Source organism: Solanum lycopersicum, chromosome 5 (assembly GCF_036512215.1).
Source record: "Solanum lycopersicum chromosome 5, SLM_r2.1".
NCBI classification, from domain to species: Eukaryota; Viridiplantae; Streptophyta; class Magnoliopsida; order Solanales; family Solanaceae; genus Solanum; species Solanum lycopersicum.
The window spans coordinates 36767593-36787861 of NC_090804.1; the positions used below are offsets into that span (position 1 = coordinate 36767593).

Here is a 20269-nt window from a genome sequence, read left to right on the forward strand (position 1 = left end):
GGAAATGGTTGATGCGGCAGTCCAGTACCAATATCGTCTAGCCAATGCTTCTTGTCACTAGCTACTTTCATTTTCTTAAAGCGTAGAGGTCATTATTGATGCTTCGTGTTGTTGGACGACGCCGAAGTCACCTTGCTGATGCGCACACGCTATGACTAATGTGTGCATGCCTTGGTTGATGGTGCTCGCCGTTGGCAAATGTCGCTTGCTTGAGGTGAACAATCCTTGGTATATGCTGCCTGGCATTGGACAATCCAAATAGCACCTAGTCGATGCACACATGCCCCGACAAATGCACGATACCTTAGTTGATGTTGCATTCTATTGTCGTACCTCGATTGCCATACGTGCACATGCTATGTAGGTTACGTGATGGCCTTGGTTGATGCTGCCTATCGTTGGCCGACGTCACTTACTCAAAGTGCACAATCCTTGGTTGATGGAGTCTATCATTATCTAACGTCAATGTCGCTGAGTTGAGGCGCACACATCACAAGTTATGTGTGCATGCCTTGGATGATGTTGCATGTCGTAGTTCGATTTTTATTGCCAGATGCGCACAAACCACATCAGATGCGTGAATATCTTTGTTGATTCATCATGTCGATGGCTGATGTCACCTAGCCAAAGCATGCATGACATGACCGATGTCTCCCAATCGATGCACACATGCCACGGATGATGCGTGAAGGCCTTGGTTGATTCTTCCTGCCATAGGATGATGCCGCATGGACAGTGTTCGTAGGCCAGGTTTGATGTACATAAGTCGATACGCACACACCATGACTGATGTGTGCACATATTTGTTGTTATTGCCTTCCATTGGCCGATGCGCACATGCCATAGGTGATGTCGCTTGGTTGATGCACTCAAACCACGGCTCAAATGGTATTGTCCATGTCCACATTACATGACGGATACATGAAGGACTTAATTGATGTTGTATGTCATCGGTTGATGTTATTTTCCAGATGCGCACATGCCACAATCGTGCATGCATGATTGGATGATGTTGCATGCCATTGCCAGACGTCACTTTCCAAATATGCATATTCCACGTCCGTGCATGCAGGCTTAACTAAAGTCGCATACCATTGGCTGATGTCTCTTTCTAAATGCACACATGACATGTTAGATGCGTGCTAGCCTTTGTTGATGTTGTATGTTATTGGCTGATATTTTTAGATCGATATTTGTAGAATACTTACAATGTTGGTAGGTAACATACGACGTCAGACCAATGTGTGCAGGCTATGGACGATATTGGCAAGCCACGTTAGACGTCGACACATCAATCTAAGCAGGCTATGGTCGATGCTGTTAGGCCACGTTTGACTCCAACATACCATTATGTATAGGTCAAAGGCGAGGCAGGCAAACCACATCTGACGTCAACTGACCTTTGTGTGAAGGCCAAAGGTGATGCGAGCAGGCCATAACTGACATAGTCTGACCATTGTATGTAGACCAAAGTCAATGCAGGCAGGAAATGCTTGACATTGGATGATCGTGATGTGTAGGCCAAGGACGATGAGTGCAGTCCACGCCTAATATCGTCTAGTCGTTTTGGCCAAAGTCAATGGGGGATGGCAAAGCCTAATGTCACCTGACCGATATGTATAAGCCTGAGGTGATGCGGTCAGGCCACGTCTGACGTTTACAGACCGATGTGTTGAGGATAGAGACTATGATGGGTGGACATGTTTGATGTCGGATGAATGATGTGTGCAGGCCACGGAAGAGAGGTGTTTCCCATGTCTGACATCGACTGATAAATTTGTGCAGGAAAAATTGATGCGTATAGGCAACATATGACATCAACTTACCACTGTGTTCAGGTCAAAGGCAATGCAGGAAGGCAATGCTCGACATTGGGTGAATCTTGTGTACATGTAAAAGGTGATGAGGGAAAGCCACACTCGACGTCGGATGATCGTTGTGCTGGCCAATCGTGATGGGGACAGGTAATGCCTGACGTCGGCTAACATTTATGAAGGACAAAATCGATAGAGGAAGATAACATCCGATGCTGCCTAACCATTTTTTGTAGTCCAAGGGCGATGCGAGCGATCAACGCCCGACAATAGCTAAGAAATCTTAACAGATCACTGCGGATGCAGGCAGTCTATAGCCAACATCGATTCAGAAATGTGCATGATACAAACAATGAGAGTAGACCACGTTTGATGTCGATTGGCCATTTTTTACAGGACAAGGGCGATACAAAATGGACAGGCTTGACGATCTCTCAGTGATGTGCGCAGGCCACGCCCGGTGCACACTCGACGTCTCCTGAGTGATATGAACATGCCACGGTCAATGCAACTATCTACAACCAATGTCTCCTGGGCGATGCCTCTTAATTTTGGATGATGTCGTTTGCTTGAAGCAGTTAGGCCTTGGTTGATTCTACCTGTTGTCAACCAACGCCGATGTCATCCTGCCGATATGCACACATAATGAATTATGTTGCCTTCTGTTGGCAAACATCGCTTGCCCAAATTACATCTACATTGGCTGACGTTGCCTGACGTAGGAAGATGTATTGGTCGCCTTGCCGATGCAGACACACCATGACCAATACATGCAGGTCTTCGCTGATGTTGTATTCCAACGGCCAATATCGCTTACCAGATGTGCACATGTCATGTCAGATATGTGCAGGACTTGGGTGATACTGCCTGCCATTGAACGACATTGCTTGCCAAAAGTATACAAGCCTTGGCTGATGGTGCCTCCAATTACTAACGTCGTTCTTGCCTAACTTATGCACACACGCCACAGATTATGTTTGCATGATTGGAATGATGTTATTTACCATTGTAAGACGTCACTTGCCAAATATGCACAAACAACATCAAATGCGTGAAGACCTTAACTGATGTTGCTTGTTGTTGGATGACGTCACCTAGCCGATGAATGTAGGCCATGATAAATGACGCCCATTTTATGTGCACACTCCATGGCTGATGCGTGCAGACCTTCGATTATGTTGTCTGTCATTGGTCGATATTGCCTGACCGATGTGTGCAAGCCAGAATAATGTCGCAGAGTCAATGCACACATGCCATGACTTATGCGTGCAAGACTTTGTTGATATCTCAAGCCTAAGGCTGAAATCGCTTGCCAAACACGCAAATTCCACGTTCGTGCATGTAGGACTACACGGATGTTATATACCATTAGCTTAAATCCATAGACCATATATGCTGGCAACACACGATGTTGGCAGGAAACATTGGATGTTGGCTGACTGATATGTGCAGGCTAAAAACGATGTTGACAGACCACGTTTGAAGTCAACAACCAACGTGTGTAGGCTACATATAATGCTATCAGGACAAGTTGACGGCAATATACCAATGTGTGCAGAACAAAGACAATGTTGGCAGCCCACGTCTAACGTCAGCTAACCATTGTATGAAGGGCAATAGTGAGGTAAGAAGATTGTGTGCAGGTCTATGGTGACAAGGGCAAGCCACAACCGAATTCAACAGACCATTGTGTGCAGGCTAAAAGCAATACAAGAAGGCAACGCTAAGTGTTGGATGGTCGTGGTGTGTAGGCCAAGGATGATGCAGTCAATCCACATCAAACGTCGGTTGACCGTTGTGCAGGCCAAAGTCGATGGAGGCAGGCAATGCTTGATGTTGCCAATTGATATGTGCATGCTAGAGGTTATACAGCTAGACCACATTTCACCTCAGTAAACCGATGTGTGTAGGATATGGATGATGCTGGCAGGCCACGTTTGATATGGGTTGGCCGATGTGTGCAGGTTACAGACTATGCATGCAGGCCTTATGTGACGTTGCTGACCGATGTGTGCAGGCAACAAAATGATAGGTACAACCTGTGTTCGACGTCGGTTGACCTTTATGTGCAGGCAAATGACGATGCATGTAGTCCACGTGTGTCATCGTATGATCATTAATTGCAGAACAAAGATGATGTAGGAATGCCACGTCTGACATTGGCTGACCGTTGTAGTCAGGCCAAAGGCGATGCAGGAAGGCCACGCTTGACGTCGGATGACCATTGAGCAGGCCAAAATCAACGGGGCCACGCAACGTATGATGTCGCTTGACCGTTGTTCGTAGGCCAAGGGCAATGTTCACATTCCATGGAAAACGACGACTTAGTGATGTGCAAAAGCCACTATCGTTATGGGTAGTCCATGGCCTACGTGCGCAGAACAATGTGCAGGCTACGACCCATGAAGGTAGCCCACGTTCGATGTCAACTGGCCGACGACTACTAAATGATGTAAATGGTCACAGCCGATGCTGCCAGTCCACGCTTGACCGATATGCACAGACAACGTCTGATGCGGTAGTCTACGATCTATGTCGCTTGTCCAGTGCCATTTGCGACTGGTCGATGTCGCTTTCCCGAAGCAAATATGCCTTGTATTATGCTTCCATATGTCAGCTAACATTGATGTCGCCTTGCCGATCCGCACACTCCACGACTTATGTTTCCTGCTGGTGGGCAACGTTGCTTGCCCGAAATGCATCAGCCTTGGGTAATGATACCTAACATAGGCCAATGTGAGGGTAGAGATGAAAAGATACTTAAAAATTCTTTTGGTTTCATAAATTGAACAAGTAAATTAAGATAACTATTTTTAGAATGACGTTCAAGCAATATAAATGGGGTATTCTATATTATTTGTATAAATAAACAAATTCTGATTGAGATTGATGAAATATAAATTACATAAACTAATTATAATTTAATTAGAGATTGTTAATTGTGAAAGTAGGCATGTTGATACTTTTCTAAGCTCTGTTCTCTTATATAGTAGAAAAGAGATTAGCAAATAAAAACGTGAGAAAAAATATGTTGGATAACTATGTTGAATCACATAATCCAACTACAATTGGTTCTAAAAATTATTGTTCATTGAGATGATGTTTAAAGATTACTTTAAATGCTAGTATAAAAAAAAATCATATAACGTCAATAATTAGTTATATGTACAATAAACATTGAGTGTTTTGGACTTAGCATAGTAAATCACGTATTTCCTTAACATTTTGAATAAGAAATACAAAGATAAGTCATCTCATATTTGATAATTTTGACAGTCTAACATGAATTATAAATAATTCTTAGTGAAAAAATTATCTAGAATTGAGGAAACAAAACTCGTACATATTCACAACTGGAATTACTTGACAAAGATTAATTAATCATTAACATATACATTTAATTTTGGTTTCTTTGTAGGTTTAATGTAAAAGAAATAATTTGCTAAAGTCCTTCACCACAGCGATTAAAAGTCATCTCGATTGATTAGAGACTCATAATAATAATAATAATAATAATAATAATAATAATAATAATAATAATAATAATAATAATAATAATAATAATAATAATAATAATAATAATATATACATAGATATATATATATAATATATACATACATATATGTGTATATTATATATATATATATATATATATATATAAAGGAGAAACATTGATGATGAGGTGATATGGCATCTCTCTATGACATCCACTTGCATTTTTTTGGGTCTTTTTCATATTTAAATTAATTATTGTATTGTAAAAGTAAATTACTTAATTTACTACAAATAAATATTTTATTAATAAAGGAAAATTTACAACAGAAACTCATCACATTTTTTTATTTGTTTGTCTTACTTCTAACCATAAAATTGTAAAATTATTTTATATGATAAGTATTTTTCTCTATATTACTTAATTTATTCACGAATTATTATCCATGACTTGCACCTCTTTAATTTTTATTATAATAATATTCATAACCCCAATAATTTTTATTTCCATAACCTCCAAACTTAAATTTGTAAGTTTACAATGTCTTATGATATTCCTTTATTTACTGTATAAATTCATATTTAGTTTCATGAAATTTCACATTCAAGATTATCCTTTGTCCTCTTCATCGGATTGGAATGTGAATGTACTAACAAGTAATAAAAAAGTACATCGAGTTAAGAAATCTTTTATTTCATTTCAAGTCTTTGTTTTTTCATTTTCTCCATTTTGCCTATATAAATTCATATTTAGTTTCATGAGTATTCACATTCAAGACTATCATTGCTCTTCTTCTTCATATTTTTTTGGGAAAATTTTGTGAAATAGAACAAAAAGTACATGAGGGTAAGATATATTTCTTTCTCAAGTCTTTCTTTTTATTTTCATTTACTTTAACGTGTTTTCTTAATATTCTATTTATGTATGTGCTATCATTCACTAAACATGAAAAAAATGACTTTTCAACAATGATTAATGTCTTGAAAGTATGTAATAGTTCTTTCTAATAGTCAGTTTTCTAGATAAAATGTATTTTCATTATAATATTTGTTAGATTTCAAGAGATTATTATTATTCAGTATTATTAGAAGTGTTGAAAAATTAATATACAGATATATTGAATATAGTTAAAAAAATTTCTTTCTTTTGATATAATTATTTTTTTAATTGATATATGATATTTTATTTATTCATAATTTTTTATTCAATTAATAACACATGATAAGAATTTGACATATAGAGCAAATCTTTGTGGCGAATCTACTTTCAAAAGAAAATAGTAGAAGGTTAAAAAGAAGCATAATTAGAGACTAGTTTTGTTGGATTTTTTTTCTTTTAGTTGTATTAATTACTTGGCTTCTTTTTGCTAAAAAATAACAATCAAATTTTGGTTCGCATAAATAGTATAGTTATATGCTTGTCAATGCTTATCACTTGGTCCATTAGTATTATACCTTTTTCTAATTATGAAACATAATTAATAAAATTATTACATTTTAAAAAAAATATGATAAATTAGGAGTTTCATTTTTATTATACTAGCAAAAAGTAATTGAAAAATAAAATATTAATGTTATGATGCTTTTTTTTTTTTGTATGTGTAACAATTTATTTTTGTTGTTACTCTTTTTTGTTTGACATTCATTTATAATATTTATGAAGTCACCTATTATTATATTCTTTTGGTTTATTTTCTTTTTGTATATTTAGTTCTTTATTTCATTTATTTATTTTATAAATAAAATCAATGCATTCAATGAATAATAAAATTGAATATTTGAGTAATTTATAACTTATGTCTCTTCATCTTACTTGTAACTTATAATCTTAAATATTGTTCATAACTTTTATATATTTCATTTTTCATAATTCTTATAAGTATTTAATTAGTATTTAAAATATTATAATAAACAAATATACTAATAATGAAATAAAAAATTAATTTTTTTTACGAAATCAGTATTTGTATAGGAAATAGTACTCCTATAAAAAATTGAGGAAAAATTATACATATGTAATATTTTCACAATATAATACAATATATTGTCTCTTATTTCATTTACTTTACCACTATAAATATTTTTGTTTTACTAAATGCATATAAATAGTTTTGCAATTAAATGATGCAAAAAGAAATTTTCATTTTATATGTTCAAAAAATGGGAAAACATTTCATATCGCAGATGAACATGAATATCATTATTAATTATCTTACATTTCTGATACTAACACAAATATAAATATTACATATTATTATATTATAAATATTAATTTCAGTAGTATATTATAAAATAATTAAAAAAGACAAACTAAATTAAGAAGCTGAAAAAAAGAGAAGCAGTGTACGTATAAAATAAGATGAATAATAGCAAAATTGAACTTAACTATTATTTCACTTTTTGTATCATTGTTTCCTATATCTCACTCCCAAGGCGATTTATAGCCAAGAAATAAAATTTTCAAAAGTGAACGGGACTAACAAAATGATTTAAACTATTTAAACTTTTTTTTTTTTTGAAAAAAAAAAAACTTAAAATAAAAATAAGCTAATACAAACCGGATTGCATCTAGTTATGTAGTGTAGGTCGGTTTTGTAAACCCGCCATTTTATTCCCCATCAGCTATCCGTATGTCGCTGCCCTCTTGTATAAATTCCCAAATTCAAAGTGTTCACGAGAAGTTTCATCAAATTCTCTCAAAAGCAAACTTAATTCCATACCAGATCTGTTGTCGCTTCAATCTTCCAACTTGCTGGAATGCCGGTGAACTTGACGGCTAACGCGATCTCGGCGATTAACGCCGGTGACGTGAACTCAAAGCCAGTGGTTCAGGTATTGAACATCAAGTTAATCGGCACCACACAGGAACGGTACCGACTCACACTCTCCGATTCTGAGTCCACTCAGCAGGCTATGCTAGCTACTCAGCTCAATGACCGAGTCAAAACTGGCCGTGTTCGTAAAACCTCTGTCGTTCAGTTGATTGAATACATCTGTAGCACTGTTCAAAATCGCAAGTATGAATTTATTATTTTCTTCAACCTTCAATTATGAATACATCTGCAATATTTGCTTAATTTTATGTTTTCTTATTTTACAAGGTCTTCCAATGTGAAATTGATAAATTTCGCTTTGTTTTTGTTGTTTGAAAATTTTATTAGAATGATGAGGCCCCGGTAGAGAATTACTCCTTAATGATTAGGATGGTAAAAAAAGCACTTATATAGACATTCATTAGGTTGGGCACATTTGTGTTTCACATTCATACACTAGTCATTTCGAATAGATTTGGCTTGGGTTTTGTTGTTTTGACCTTTAACTTGAATGTTGATGTCATCATAGAGATTTATGCCTTAGTCATTGAGTACTTTCATGCAAAATACAGTACACATATACAACTTCATTGTGTTCTCTAATTTTTTCTTCTATGTGCATTTGTGTTATCATCGCTTTACAAGTCATTCCGAACATAAGGATAAATCTGGCTTTGATTTTTTTGTTTAAGTTTTAGCTACAATTGATCCATGGTAGGAATTTATTTTTGTAATTGGTGCAATGGTCCAGAGTTACTCCATATAATTCGGTATGACGTGCAACATAACAATACACAAGTTCCTTGTAAATATTTGTTTCATTATTGGTTGGTCGTAATTTCTAAATGATTTCTACATAGACTAGGGATTGTGATGGACACATGAAGCAGTTTTTCTTGTGGAAGTTGCTGCACTGCCAAAGTTGTCATCTTTGCCTTGGTGTCATCTTGAGTTGGGTGCTGAAAATAGTTTCCCATAGATTAGAAGAGTATGAAATTTCTGTGCATCAGATGCAGTATTAGGGGATTAAGCAAGTGTCTGATTTGTTTTATAACAGAGTTATATCTTATTTTTCCATAGCAATCTGGATTATACTTTTGATTGGAACTTGGGCTGAGTTTTTATCTTATTTTCCTTGCAGAATCATTGTTGTCCTTAACATGGAAACTATTATACCTGAATGTGAAATAATTGGGAACCCGAAAGTGATTGTAGAATCTGATTTAGGAGCTCAGAAAACTATATCTAACAATGGTAACTTGAGTGCTCAAAGATCTGCCCTAGCAAGCTTTGCTAACATAAAAAATTTGAGTGCCCAAAATTCAAATAATAGCATGAAGAACTATCCACCTGCAATTCAACCTGCATATCAACCTCCTCCAAATTACAAAAGCCATGGGGCAATCATGAAGAATGAAGCACCCGCCCGCATTATTCCAATTGTAGCATTGAATCCCTATCAGGGTCGGTGGGCTATTAAGGCTAGAGTGACTGCAAAGGGGGATTTACGCCGCTATAATAATTCTAGAGGAGATGGCAAGGTCTTCTTCTTTGATCTTCTTGACTCTGATGGGGGTGAAATACGTGTGACTTGTTTTAATGCTGTTGTTGATCGCTTTTATGACAAAATTGAAGCTGGAAAAGTATACATGATATCAAAAGGCAGCTTAAAACCTGCTCAGAAGAACTTCAACCATCTGAAGAATGAATGGGAAATATTTTTGGAGACAACTTCAACTGTAGATCTATGTCCAGATGAAGATGCCTCTATACCAAGACAGCAGTTCTCATTTAGACCTATTTGTGAAATTGAAAGTGCAGAAAATAATTCAATCATAGATGTGATTGGAATTGTGACAGCAGTCAATCCTTCTGTTCTTATCCTGAGAAAGAATGGAACGGAAACTCAAAGAAGAATCTTGAATCTAAAGGATCAATCTGGGCGAAGTGTTGAGCTGACCTTATGGGGAGATTTCTGTAACAGGGAAGGTCAAAACCTGCAAGAACTGGCAGAAGCTGGGGTCTCCCCTATTTTAGCTGTTAAAGCTGCAAAAGTTAGTGACTTCATTGGGAAATCAATTGTAACCATTTCGTCCACACACCTGTTCATAAATCCAGATTCCGCAGAGGCTCAGACTCTTAGAGAGTGGTTTGATCAGGGGGGGAAAGACATTGCTTCTCAATCTATATCTAGGGACAACATGCCTGTAGGATCAAAAAATGAGATACGCAAGACTGTCTTTCAGATAAAGGATGAAGGGCTTGGTAGGTCAGATAAACCAGACTGGCTTACAGTTAAGGCAACCATAACATTTATCAAAACTGACACTTTCTGTTATACTGCTTGCCCTTTGATGATTGGAGATAGACAATGTAATAAGAAAGTAACCAGGTCAGAGAACTCCAAATGGCAATGTGATAGGTGTAATCAAGAGTTTGAGGAATGTGATTACAGATACCTTCTTCAAGCTCAAATTCAAGATCATACTGGGTTGACATGGGTGACAACTTTCCAGGAATCTGGTGAAGAGATTTTAGGCTGTCCTGCAAAGGAGCTGTACATGATGAAATATGAAGAGGCTGATGATACCAGATTTTCTGAAATTATTAGAAACTGTCTCTTCACACAATTTCTGTTCCGGCTAAAAATCAAAGAGGAATTTTATGGTGACGAGCATAGGGTGAAAATTACAGTTGTCAAGGCAGAGAAAGTGAACCATTCTGCAGAAAGCAGATATCTCATTGATTTAATTTCTAAAAATTCTGTCTTTTTTGAACAAAGGAAGCCATAAGATTCTTATTACCATCTTTAGGCAATCCATTGTCCCTCTTTTCAGAGAGATTTAGGTAGAAAGTCATTGTTTTAGTCAGGTCATTATTCTTTTCATTGCGCCATAGAAAGGTATATCACTGGCATTCTTGGTTAGAAATCCTACTTACTGGTCTAATGTAGCTTTAGTATCCATTTCATTTGGAGGGAAGACGGTGTCAGCCCTTCTGGTGAGTTGAATTTGCAGTACTATACATTAAATTCATCTACAAGGAGTCTTTTTATTGATTTAGTGAATCTCTCACCATACCCTCCATCCCCAAAATTCATTCTCCACGTCCAACAGCTGTGTTACTCACTTTTGCCTTTGTGTGAGTTGTAAGTGAATTCTCAACTCAGACGGAATAATCTCAGCTGTTCTTATTTTAGATATATGAAATGGAATTGTTTTTCGATTGTTCTTATTTTATAATATAGAATTTGGATTCCGAGTTTGGAGAAGCTCATCTTTAAGCCTGTTGGGAGACATTATCAGGCATGTTCATGTTTGCATTTGCTGGATTTTTTCTGCTATTATGGACACAGCTTGCTTCTTCAAGAGTATACAAGTCATCCACAGGTTTATGAGTCTCAGCTATTGCTATGGCTCAACTGTTAGTTACATGTTTCCTTAGATAGGTGATGCGAAGAAATAAGCTAAAACAAAGAAATGTGAGCTAAGAATTGATCGTTATGCAAACATTTTATTGATCTTGACTGAAAACATGAGATAGATACAAGCAGATAGTTGAGAATAATGCTTGTTAAGTTCGCTTGACAGGATCAAAATTGGAAACACCAATTATAGCGCCAAGAATTGCAGCAAGCACAACTCCACCTGCAGAAATGCTGAGCAAAAAGTTCTTTAGGGATGGTGAAACACTCTCTGCTGCTTCGGCTACATCAGGCATGACCATGGAAGCAGTGAGTGCAGCTGCTGTCAGTCCTGTCAAAGCTTTCTCCTTAAGCGAAGCCTTCACTTGAAACTTTGGTGGTTTTGATGCTGAAGTAGTCTTTGAGGGCCTTACTGGCAATGGCTGCAAGAAAGCCTCAACTCTTGGTTGTCTCTTGTGACTTGTGTAAGTCAGTGGCATTGCCATCGAAACTGCACAAGTAGAAGCCATAATTTGCCTGTCTTGTTAGGTCTGTGTAGAATGAAAGTGTGCTTCTCTATTGTTAATTGGTGAGTAGTTTTGAGAGCAAGAAAAATTGAGATGATCCAGAAAGGCTTTTGTATGAGAGGTGGAAATTGGATCAATTGCTACCACCTAATCTGCTTATGTGGCTCATTCTACTTGGCTCTCATGGATAAGGTTATCTCATATTCTGATTGCTACTTTTAAATAGTTTTTACCGGAGGGAAAACCCTAGCTGCGATTATTAGATTCAACAAATTCTTTGGATATATATTATTATATTATAAAAGAGAAAAGGTTTAAATATGTCATTCAATTTTTAGAAAAGGTTCATTTATGCCATTGGTTTAAAGTTTTGCTTATCTATTCATTATAGTTAAAGAAAAGTCTCACCCATGCCTTCTTTTTTCAATTCGGGTTTTGCAAAATCACTTTTTACATCCAAACAAGAATTTAGAACTTTTTAATTGAAGTTTTTTGATAAAATGTACTCATTTTGCTTGTTCTTCTTAAGAACTTTAAAGACACAAGAAAAACGTAAACAACTCTCAAATTTTCAGCATATTCAATTTTTCATGAAATCATCTTAAATTTCGGCTACATCATTAAGTTCAATTTTCAAAACAAATCAAAATTATCATTTGTAGAGTTCAAAAGAATTCATATGTATTAAAAAAACTCAAAAAAATAAAAATCAATCTCAAAATTTCAAAATTTGCTTGGATTTGTGTTTTTGTAGTTGTTTTTTAACATCATATCTTTGCTCTCTAGTGTGTTTTTAATCCATGCTCAAAATTTCAAATGATTTGAAATTGTGGATAAAATTCTACCATTAAGAATGTTGAAGTTTTCAAACTCTGAAGAAATTTCAAGTGGTCTGGTTGAGTTAGGTTGAATTTGCCCTCAAAGGATATTGAGTTTCGGTATGTAGCTTGGAGGTAGACTAATGTTGAAATTTGAGGTGATTTCATGAATAATTGAATATGTTGATAATTTGGGAGTTGTTTATGTTTTTCATGTGTTTTTGATATTCTTAAAGAAGAAGAAGCAAAAAGAGTACATTTGATCCAAAAACTGCAATTGAAAAATGTTAAACCTTGTTTGGGGTGTTTTGGGCATAATATATAAATTGGACCCTTAACTTTGCTTCAAATTATAACTTTGACCTTTACTTTGTTAGTGCACAAAATAGACACTTTAACTATCCAAAACTTAAATAAAAATTACTCGGATCCTACTTGGCGAAATGCGTAAAATATATCCAAATTAGGCGCGTCAGATGTAAAAATCGAGGGGCCCAACAGTAAGAAAACATTAAAATGACAATTAAACTCTCTTTCTAATTTTTCAATAATTTCCCCCTCTTTTTTGCATTATTTGTTGTTCATTGCAAAATGCAAGTACATTTAATTACTTTTTTGTTATTATGGAAAAAAATTATAATGAAGTTTTTATTTTTTTGGCAAGATGAGGTGAGTATACTATTATACAAGTTGAATGCAATTTAGGTTTGAAGGCATTTTGATTAGATATCAGACTGCTACTCAAACTTGACAAAAATCTCTGAAAAATTTTATCAGACAATTTATAAACACTTTAAGTGCACCATTTCACTTAATAATTTTTAGCACTGTAAGTTCATTTTTTGGCCTGCAAAATTCATAATTGCAGTTCTCTTCACTTTGACAATCACAAAACACAAAACACTTTGTTTTTTCCATCAAGTATTTGACAACTTAAAGCATAAATATACTTCAAACTAAAGAAAAGAAGGAGAAGTTCATTGATTCTCATGTCTTTCCATATTTATGGCTGCTCTGAAATAATTTTGCAATAAATACATTTGTTTCCTCTAGAGATTCTCATATTGGTTTGAACATTTGACCAACAATATGCAAATTCTTGTTTGTAAACTGTTGAATCTCGGTACCTTGACTAAATTGAGGAAGAAGAATATATAACTTGTAAATGAAAAATTCAGCAAATATTTTGAACAATTTTTTCTTTCATTTGAATATAAGGGGCATGAATTTCATATTAGGAAACTTTAAGAGAGAGAAGAGAATAGGTAATTTTTTTTCCCAAAATGAATTTGTTTTTACTTTCATCTAATTCTATATTATAATTTATTTTTATAATTTTTAAAATCTAGGTATATTTATTTTAATTAGTTGGCAGCAACTGAGTGGTTTACTTTTTCACGTCAAAGCATGTGTGTAACACGCGTTTTGCTTGAAATATTCGCGTGTTTTTTGTTTAAATTTCGGATAGTTAAAGTGTTTCTTTGTGCACTATCAAAATTAAAGTTCAAAGTTATAATTTAACGCCAAGTTAAGGGTCCAATTTATGTATTATGCCAAAAGAAAGTAATGAATGAATTTTTTTCTTTAAAAATAATAACATAGATTAATCAAACTTTTAACGAATGACCTAAATAATTTTTATCTTAAAGTTTGATTACATATTTGAGCCTTTGTCCAAACTCATAATTATCAAAATATATGACTGTTTTCTTTTCATAGGTATATTAAACCACACTTCAAATTTTATTTATCACTTTAAATTTTTTTTCATAATTTCATGTATAAATTCTATGTATTAAATATGTAAATAATAAGTAGTCAAATTGGGACTGCGTGAAACTCTACTCTTTTAATGTCGCGACCCAAATTCGGGCCGCGACTGGCACCCACACTTTCCCTCCTATGTGAGCGAACCAACCAATCTAAACCTTAACATTTCAATGTAATAACAACAGAAAATAATGCGGAAGACTTAAACTCATTAAAAAAACCAATTCAATAACTATCAATATTCAACATCTATTATTCCCAAAAGCTGGAAGTCATCATCACAAGAACATCTACTTTAAACTACTAACTCTAAGAGTTTCTAAAAGCTAAAAATACATAAGAAGCTAGTCCGTGCCGGAGGTTCAAGGCATCAAGACATGAAGGAGAAGATCCAGTCCAAGCTAGAAGCGTTAGCTCACCCTGAAGATCCGGTTTGACGAAGACTGGCTTGAGTTACTGTTGAGTCGAAGATGACGGCACGTTTGCTACACTCCACAAATAACAAGAAGAAAAACATAAAAGTAGGAGTCAGTACAAAACACGGGTACTGAGTAGATATCATCGGCCAACTCAAAATAGAAAACAGTATGTATTAGGCAATATCATAAAATCAACTAATATCCTTAGCATGCAGCATTTATAGTTACCATAACCCTTGGTTACAACACCAAGCACATCAATGAGGACTCACACCTCCTCATCATACTCATTTGGGAATTTAGTTCATTAGATTGGATATATTATCATATTTCAAGATTCATTATCTTTATTCCCCTCGTGTCGGTACTTGACACTCCGCTCCTCAATATACTATCCTGGTACCGGAACGTGGCACCCGATCCATATTCTATCCTGGTGTCGGAACGTGACACCCGATCCATATATTCTATCCTGGTACCAGAACGTGGCACCCGATCCATATTCTATCCTGGTGTCGGAACGTGACACCCGATCCATATTTTTTATCCTGGTACCGGAACGTGGCACCCGATCCATATTCTATCCTGGTGTCGGAACGTGACACCCGATCCATATTTTCTATCCTGGTACCGGAACGTGGCACCCGATCCATATACTATCCTGGTGTCGGAACGTGACACTCCGATCCTCATATACTATCCTGGTACCGGAACGTGGCACCCGATCCCCTAATGTCATTACTTTCGTTCATCAAGCCTTCTTTTATACCAAGGCATCATCATTAACAAGTAGATTAGGGTTTCTTTTCAAGATTTGGGATTCAATAGCTTCATCATGCTTATTTATTCACAATTACATAATCACATCATTCATGCAAGCATACAATTAAGCATATAGAAGGTTTACAATACTACTAACACATATCATTCGCTATTAAGAGTTTACTACGAATAGCATGAAATAACCATAACCTACCTCCACCGAAGAATTGCGATCAAGTAAGTTAATCCTCAAAGCTTGGTGTTTTCCTCTTCTTCTCGATCGTTCCTCTCTCAATTCGTTTCTCTTTCCTTCTCTTTGTTCTTTCTAATTTTCTTTATTCAACCCTCTTTCTTTTACCCCAATTAATATATAATTAAGAATAAAAGATGGCAATAATACCCCACTAATTAACTTAGGGTTACCTCTTTTAACCCCCAAGAATTTGAGTTATTAATATAAACCCACGAAATCTATAATTAAGGAAAGAATAGTCCAAAAACGTCCCTTAAAACGTGTAAGGAAATCCGATTCTGCCTGGGATTTGCGCAACCTGTGACGGGCCGTCGTGCCTGCGACGGTCCGTCCTGCAGGTCGTCGCAGAGTTCAGAGACCCAAATTTCCACCAAGGGTCTGTGACGGTCCGTCACACCTGTGACGGTCCGTCACACCTGTGACGGTCCGTCCTGCCATTCCGTCACAAAGTTCAGAGAGTCGTTCCCTGTACCAAATTCTCAAGAGTTGAAGTGTTTTGAAACGGTGGATCACGACGGTCCGTCGTGCCTATGACGGTCCGTCCTGCGTGTCCGTCACAGAGTTCAGAGAGTCGATTTCAGCACCCAAATTTCAGAATTTCTAAGTGTTTAGAAACGAGACCCTGCGACGGTCCGTCGTTCCCATGACGTTTCGTCGTGGGGTCCGTCGCTTCTGCCAGTTTTTCCAGAATTGAAGTCTGTTGCTCAAAACGACTAAATGGGTCGTTACATTTAAGGAAATGTACTATCTTTACAAATAATATCTTGAGGTTTGCTGCAATCCAAAGTGATTTTTGTTGTCTACAAACGATATTAGAATGTACTTGGAATCGCAGTGGAATTTATCTCCTTATTGGAGTATGATTGTGATAGATATTTTCAAACCCATTTAAAACTGAGCAAATTCTACATATAACAAAATATAAAAATCATATTTGTATGTTATAAGTACAGTTTGCATAATTGTGCTTCATAAAAATGGTTATGTTTGTTATGGAGCTTTTGATTTTTAATTTGCGAGATATATCCAATTTTATACAAATTATATTCCGTTTTGTATAAATTTATTTATGTATTTTAATTTGTATAACAAGATTTGTATTTGTATTATTATAAGTGTGTAAGACGAAAATATTTGTATTTGTATTTGTATATACACTTTTCTCAAGACAAAAATATACATAATTGTATTTGTATATACACTTTTCTCTCGTTTTATACAAACACAAATGCATTTTATAAATTTTATATATTTGTATACTCAATGGATAAATTGTATACCGATCATGACAAATTATGTACTGCATTAGATGACCAAAAAAGGGGATGTTCGCTGCGAATTACAAATTGAATAAACTATGGTTATAAAATTTCATTTGAATCAATTGTTTTTTATTTCAACAATTTTCCCCTTAAAACTAGGTCTTATAAGTCTGAACAATATAAGCTCTTGGTTGTTGAGTCTTGATCGGGCTTGGACCATGGGTATTTATTTAAGGATAACTTACAGAAATCGAGTTATTACTTAGATGCACATTGTATTATAATATTATGAATTTTATTAAATTTTTGTGTGTCCAGTTACATGTATATCAAGATACATTGAATCAAAATTATATGTAATTTGTTCTAGATACACTTTGTTCAAGTGAATTCGAATGTATCTAGGATACATAAATAAATATCACGTTCTCACCTCTCTCCCATCTCATTCATCACTCTCTTATCTCGCTCGTGTATCTGTGATGCATCACATTAGATATATGTATTTTACGTATCTAGTATCCTAGATATATGTTAATTACACTAGATTTTTTGCTTGTGTTATTGTAAAACACCATTGTTTGCAATATTTGATATGAAAATCTTTTCAGCTTTTTTTGATGTTATAGAATTTTAAGTTTAAAAAGAAAAAAAATGGCTAACCCTCCCTAACTCGTGACCCTTATAGGGTTGGGTTGAACACTTTTAGGCCCTGCCAAATAAAGGATTAGCCAGCCCTAGCCCGTCATATTTATTGGCCCGTGAGACTTGGGCCCGACAGGACAAGGCTCATACGGGTAGGGTTGAAACATTTCAAAGATTTTTCGAATTTTTTTTCTCTTTCATAATTATCTATTATTTACGTATTTCAATTCATGCTCATAATTTACTAGTACATTATGAATTTTGAAATTCTATTCTATGATATCAATTATTTCATTACATAATTTTTCATTATAAATTTTGCACCTGACTTATGTTGATATTATATTATTATTGCCTGATATATAATTGGAATTTTTAAATATTTATAATAAAAATTAATTAAACATCTTATTTTATTCTTCACATAGGTTCTATCATCTATGTAGAATAAATTTTATGAGAATTATAAGACCCCCAAAGTGACTTAAGTGAACAAGAGCCTAACATGTTGGTATTGATTGTCTAAGGTCATAAATAGTTCTAATATATGGTATTGAGGCAGTGTCTATGAGTTTAGGTGCTTTGGAAGTCAAACGTCAAGGGACGACTAAGACGTTCGACGACTAAGTCACCTATGTGCCTCATGTGTGGTTGTATGTGTTTATATGTGATTCATGAGGTTCTAAGGTACTTAAATGATTTATTATAGCATGTATAGGCAATGTTTCAATTTTCGTGGAGTTTGGAGGTCAAACGTCCAAGAACGTCCATTACATTCGAAAAATGTACCTTGAAATGACTTTCTGTGACTAGGCATGTTTCGTCGAGTTTTACGTGTTCGTTTTGGATGAAATTCATGTGAGAGGTGATAAACTCATATACAATCATATTTGGGTTGGAAACGTCCAGACAAAACATCCCCAAGGACCATCCAAGGTTCCTTGAGGAAGGACCCAAAGTTGGGTCAAGGAGTCCCAAGACAGCCCATAACCACGGAGGTAGTCGACGCCCAGAGGGTCAATCTACGACCCGTTTGTTGGGTATCATCGTTTGGGACTTATTCAGGGAGAGGAGAGACCAATGTTGAGTCTCTGAACCAATCAACGGAAGGACAGGACGGTCCGTGTGTGGACACACAGTCCGTCGACTGCCCAACCGTCTATGGGCACTGTTTTGCGTTCAAGTTCACTATAAGTTGAGGGGTGGAATTGTAGTTTCACACCACTTCCAAATAAGAGTATTGGAGGTTAATTAGGGGTAATTTGGGTATTTTAAATTTGTATATACGTGTACACTTACAATATTTCATTCTTCCAAATCAAAACCCTAAAATCCCTTAGAAATTCCTTAAGACTCCATGGAAGTCCAAAGTCAAGGAAGATCTTGGATTTGTGAATTGAGTGGAGATTCTTCATCAAAGTGAAGAATTATCATAATTGAGGTATGAATTTTGATCCTTGAAACTCTCTTCATCAAGGAGCCCAACTCTCAAGAAGTTTTTCTAAAATTTCCAAGTTGAATTGTCCACTTTCATGATTCTAAAATGGGTTCTTGCATTAATTGTTTTTAAACGTTTATTATGGATTAATTTTTTATTGTATTTATTATTTTAACCTAAATTACCTATGAAACCATGAATTGGATGAAACCTAGTTTTTGACTAAGTTATGGGTTACTTGATGTTGACGTAATGTTGATGAATTATGGTGTAAATTTCTATGGGCTGTCGAATGATGTAATAATTGTAGTAAATTGATATCTAGGTTTTATTGGATTGATGAATATGTAGTAATTTGACCTATTTTTATGAATATATATATAATTATGTTGAATTGTTGGTTATGGACATGGGTAAGGGCCTTGTGATATCGAATGTGGTGATTTAGCATAGATTGAGTTGTTAAGGATGTTTTCGTCGTAATATTTACTATTTAATTTATTTTGATATTAATTAGACTTCTATTATGTTGTGATTTGTATGGTCCACTTATGGTGGTATTGTTATGTGCTTTACTTGCAATTGATATGGCCTTGTTGGCGTAATTTTGAGTAATGTGATGATCATGGACTTGTCGTCAAACTACTTGAAGTAATGTGACTAATTTTGTAGTTGATTATGTGAAGTATGATGATATCTATATACATGTTAAGAAATGTGAAAGTATATGTGTTCTATTGATGTTATGTAGGTGATCATGTTAGACTATAAATGTGGCCTTGTGTGTATAGTCTTAGGGTTGATGTATGTTGTTCCTACTTGACTATATGACTCTATGTTGTTCATATTATTG

The 20269-nt window shown here is 35.3% G+C and overlaps 2 protein-coding genes across 2 annotated transcripts; one reads left to right on the top strand and one right to left on the bottom strand.

Moving 5' to 3' along the window:
* The first annotated feature begins 7713 nt into the window (after positions 1–7713).
* Positions 7714–12129, top strand: LOC101259439 (replication protein A 70 kDa DNA-binding subunit A). Its single transcript, XM_004239264.5, has 2 exons — positions 7714–8323; positions 9261–12129. The coding sequence occupies exons 1-2, from the start codon at positions 8064–8066 to the stop codon at positions 10909–10911; spliced, it is 1911 nt and encodes a 636-aa protein (XP_004239312.2). The 5' UTR covers positions 7714–8063; the 3' UTR covers positions 10912–12129.
* Positions 11613–12052, bottom strand: LOC101259747 (uncharacterized). Its single transcript, XM_010322818.4, has one exon. It carries the CDS (start codon positions 12050–12052, stop codon positions 11693–11695), a length of 360 nt encoding a protein of 119 aa, XP_010321120.2. The 3' UTR covers positions 11613–11692.
* Positions 12130–20269: the final 8140 nt, after the last annotated feature.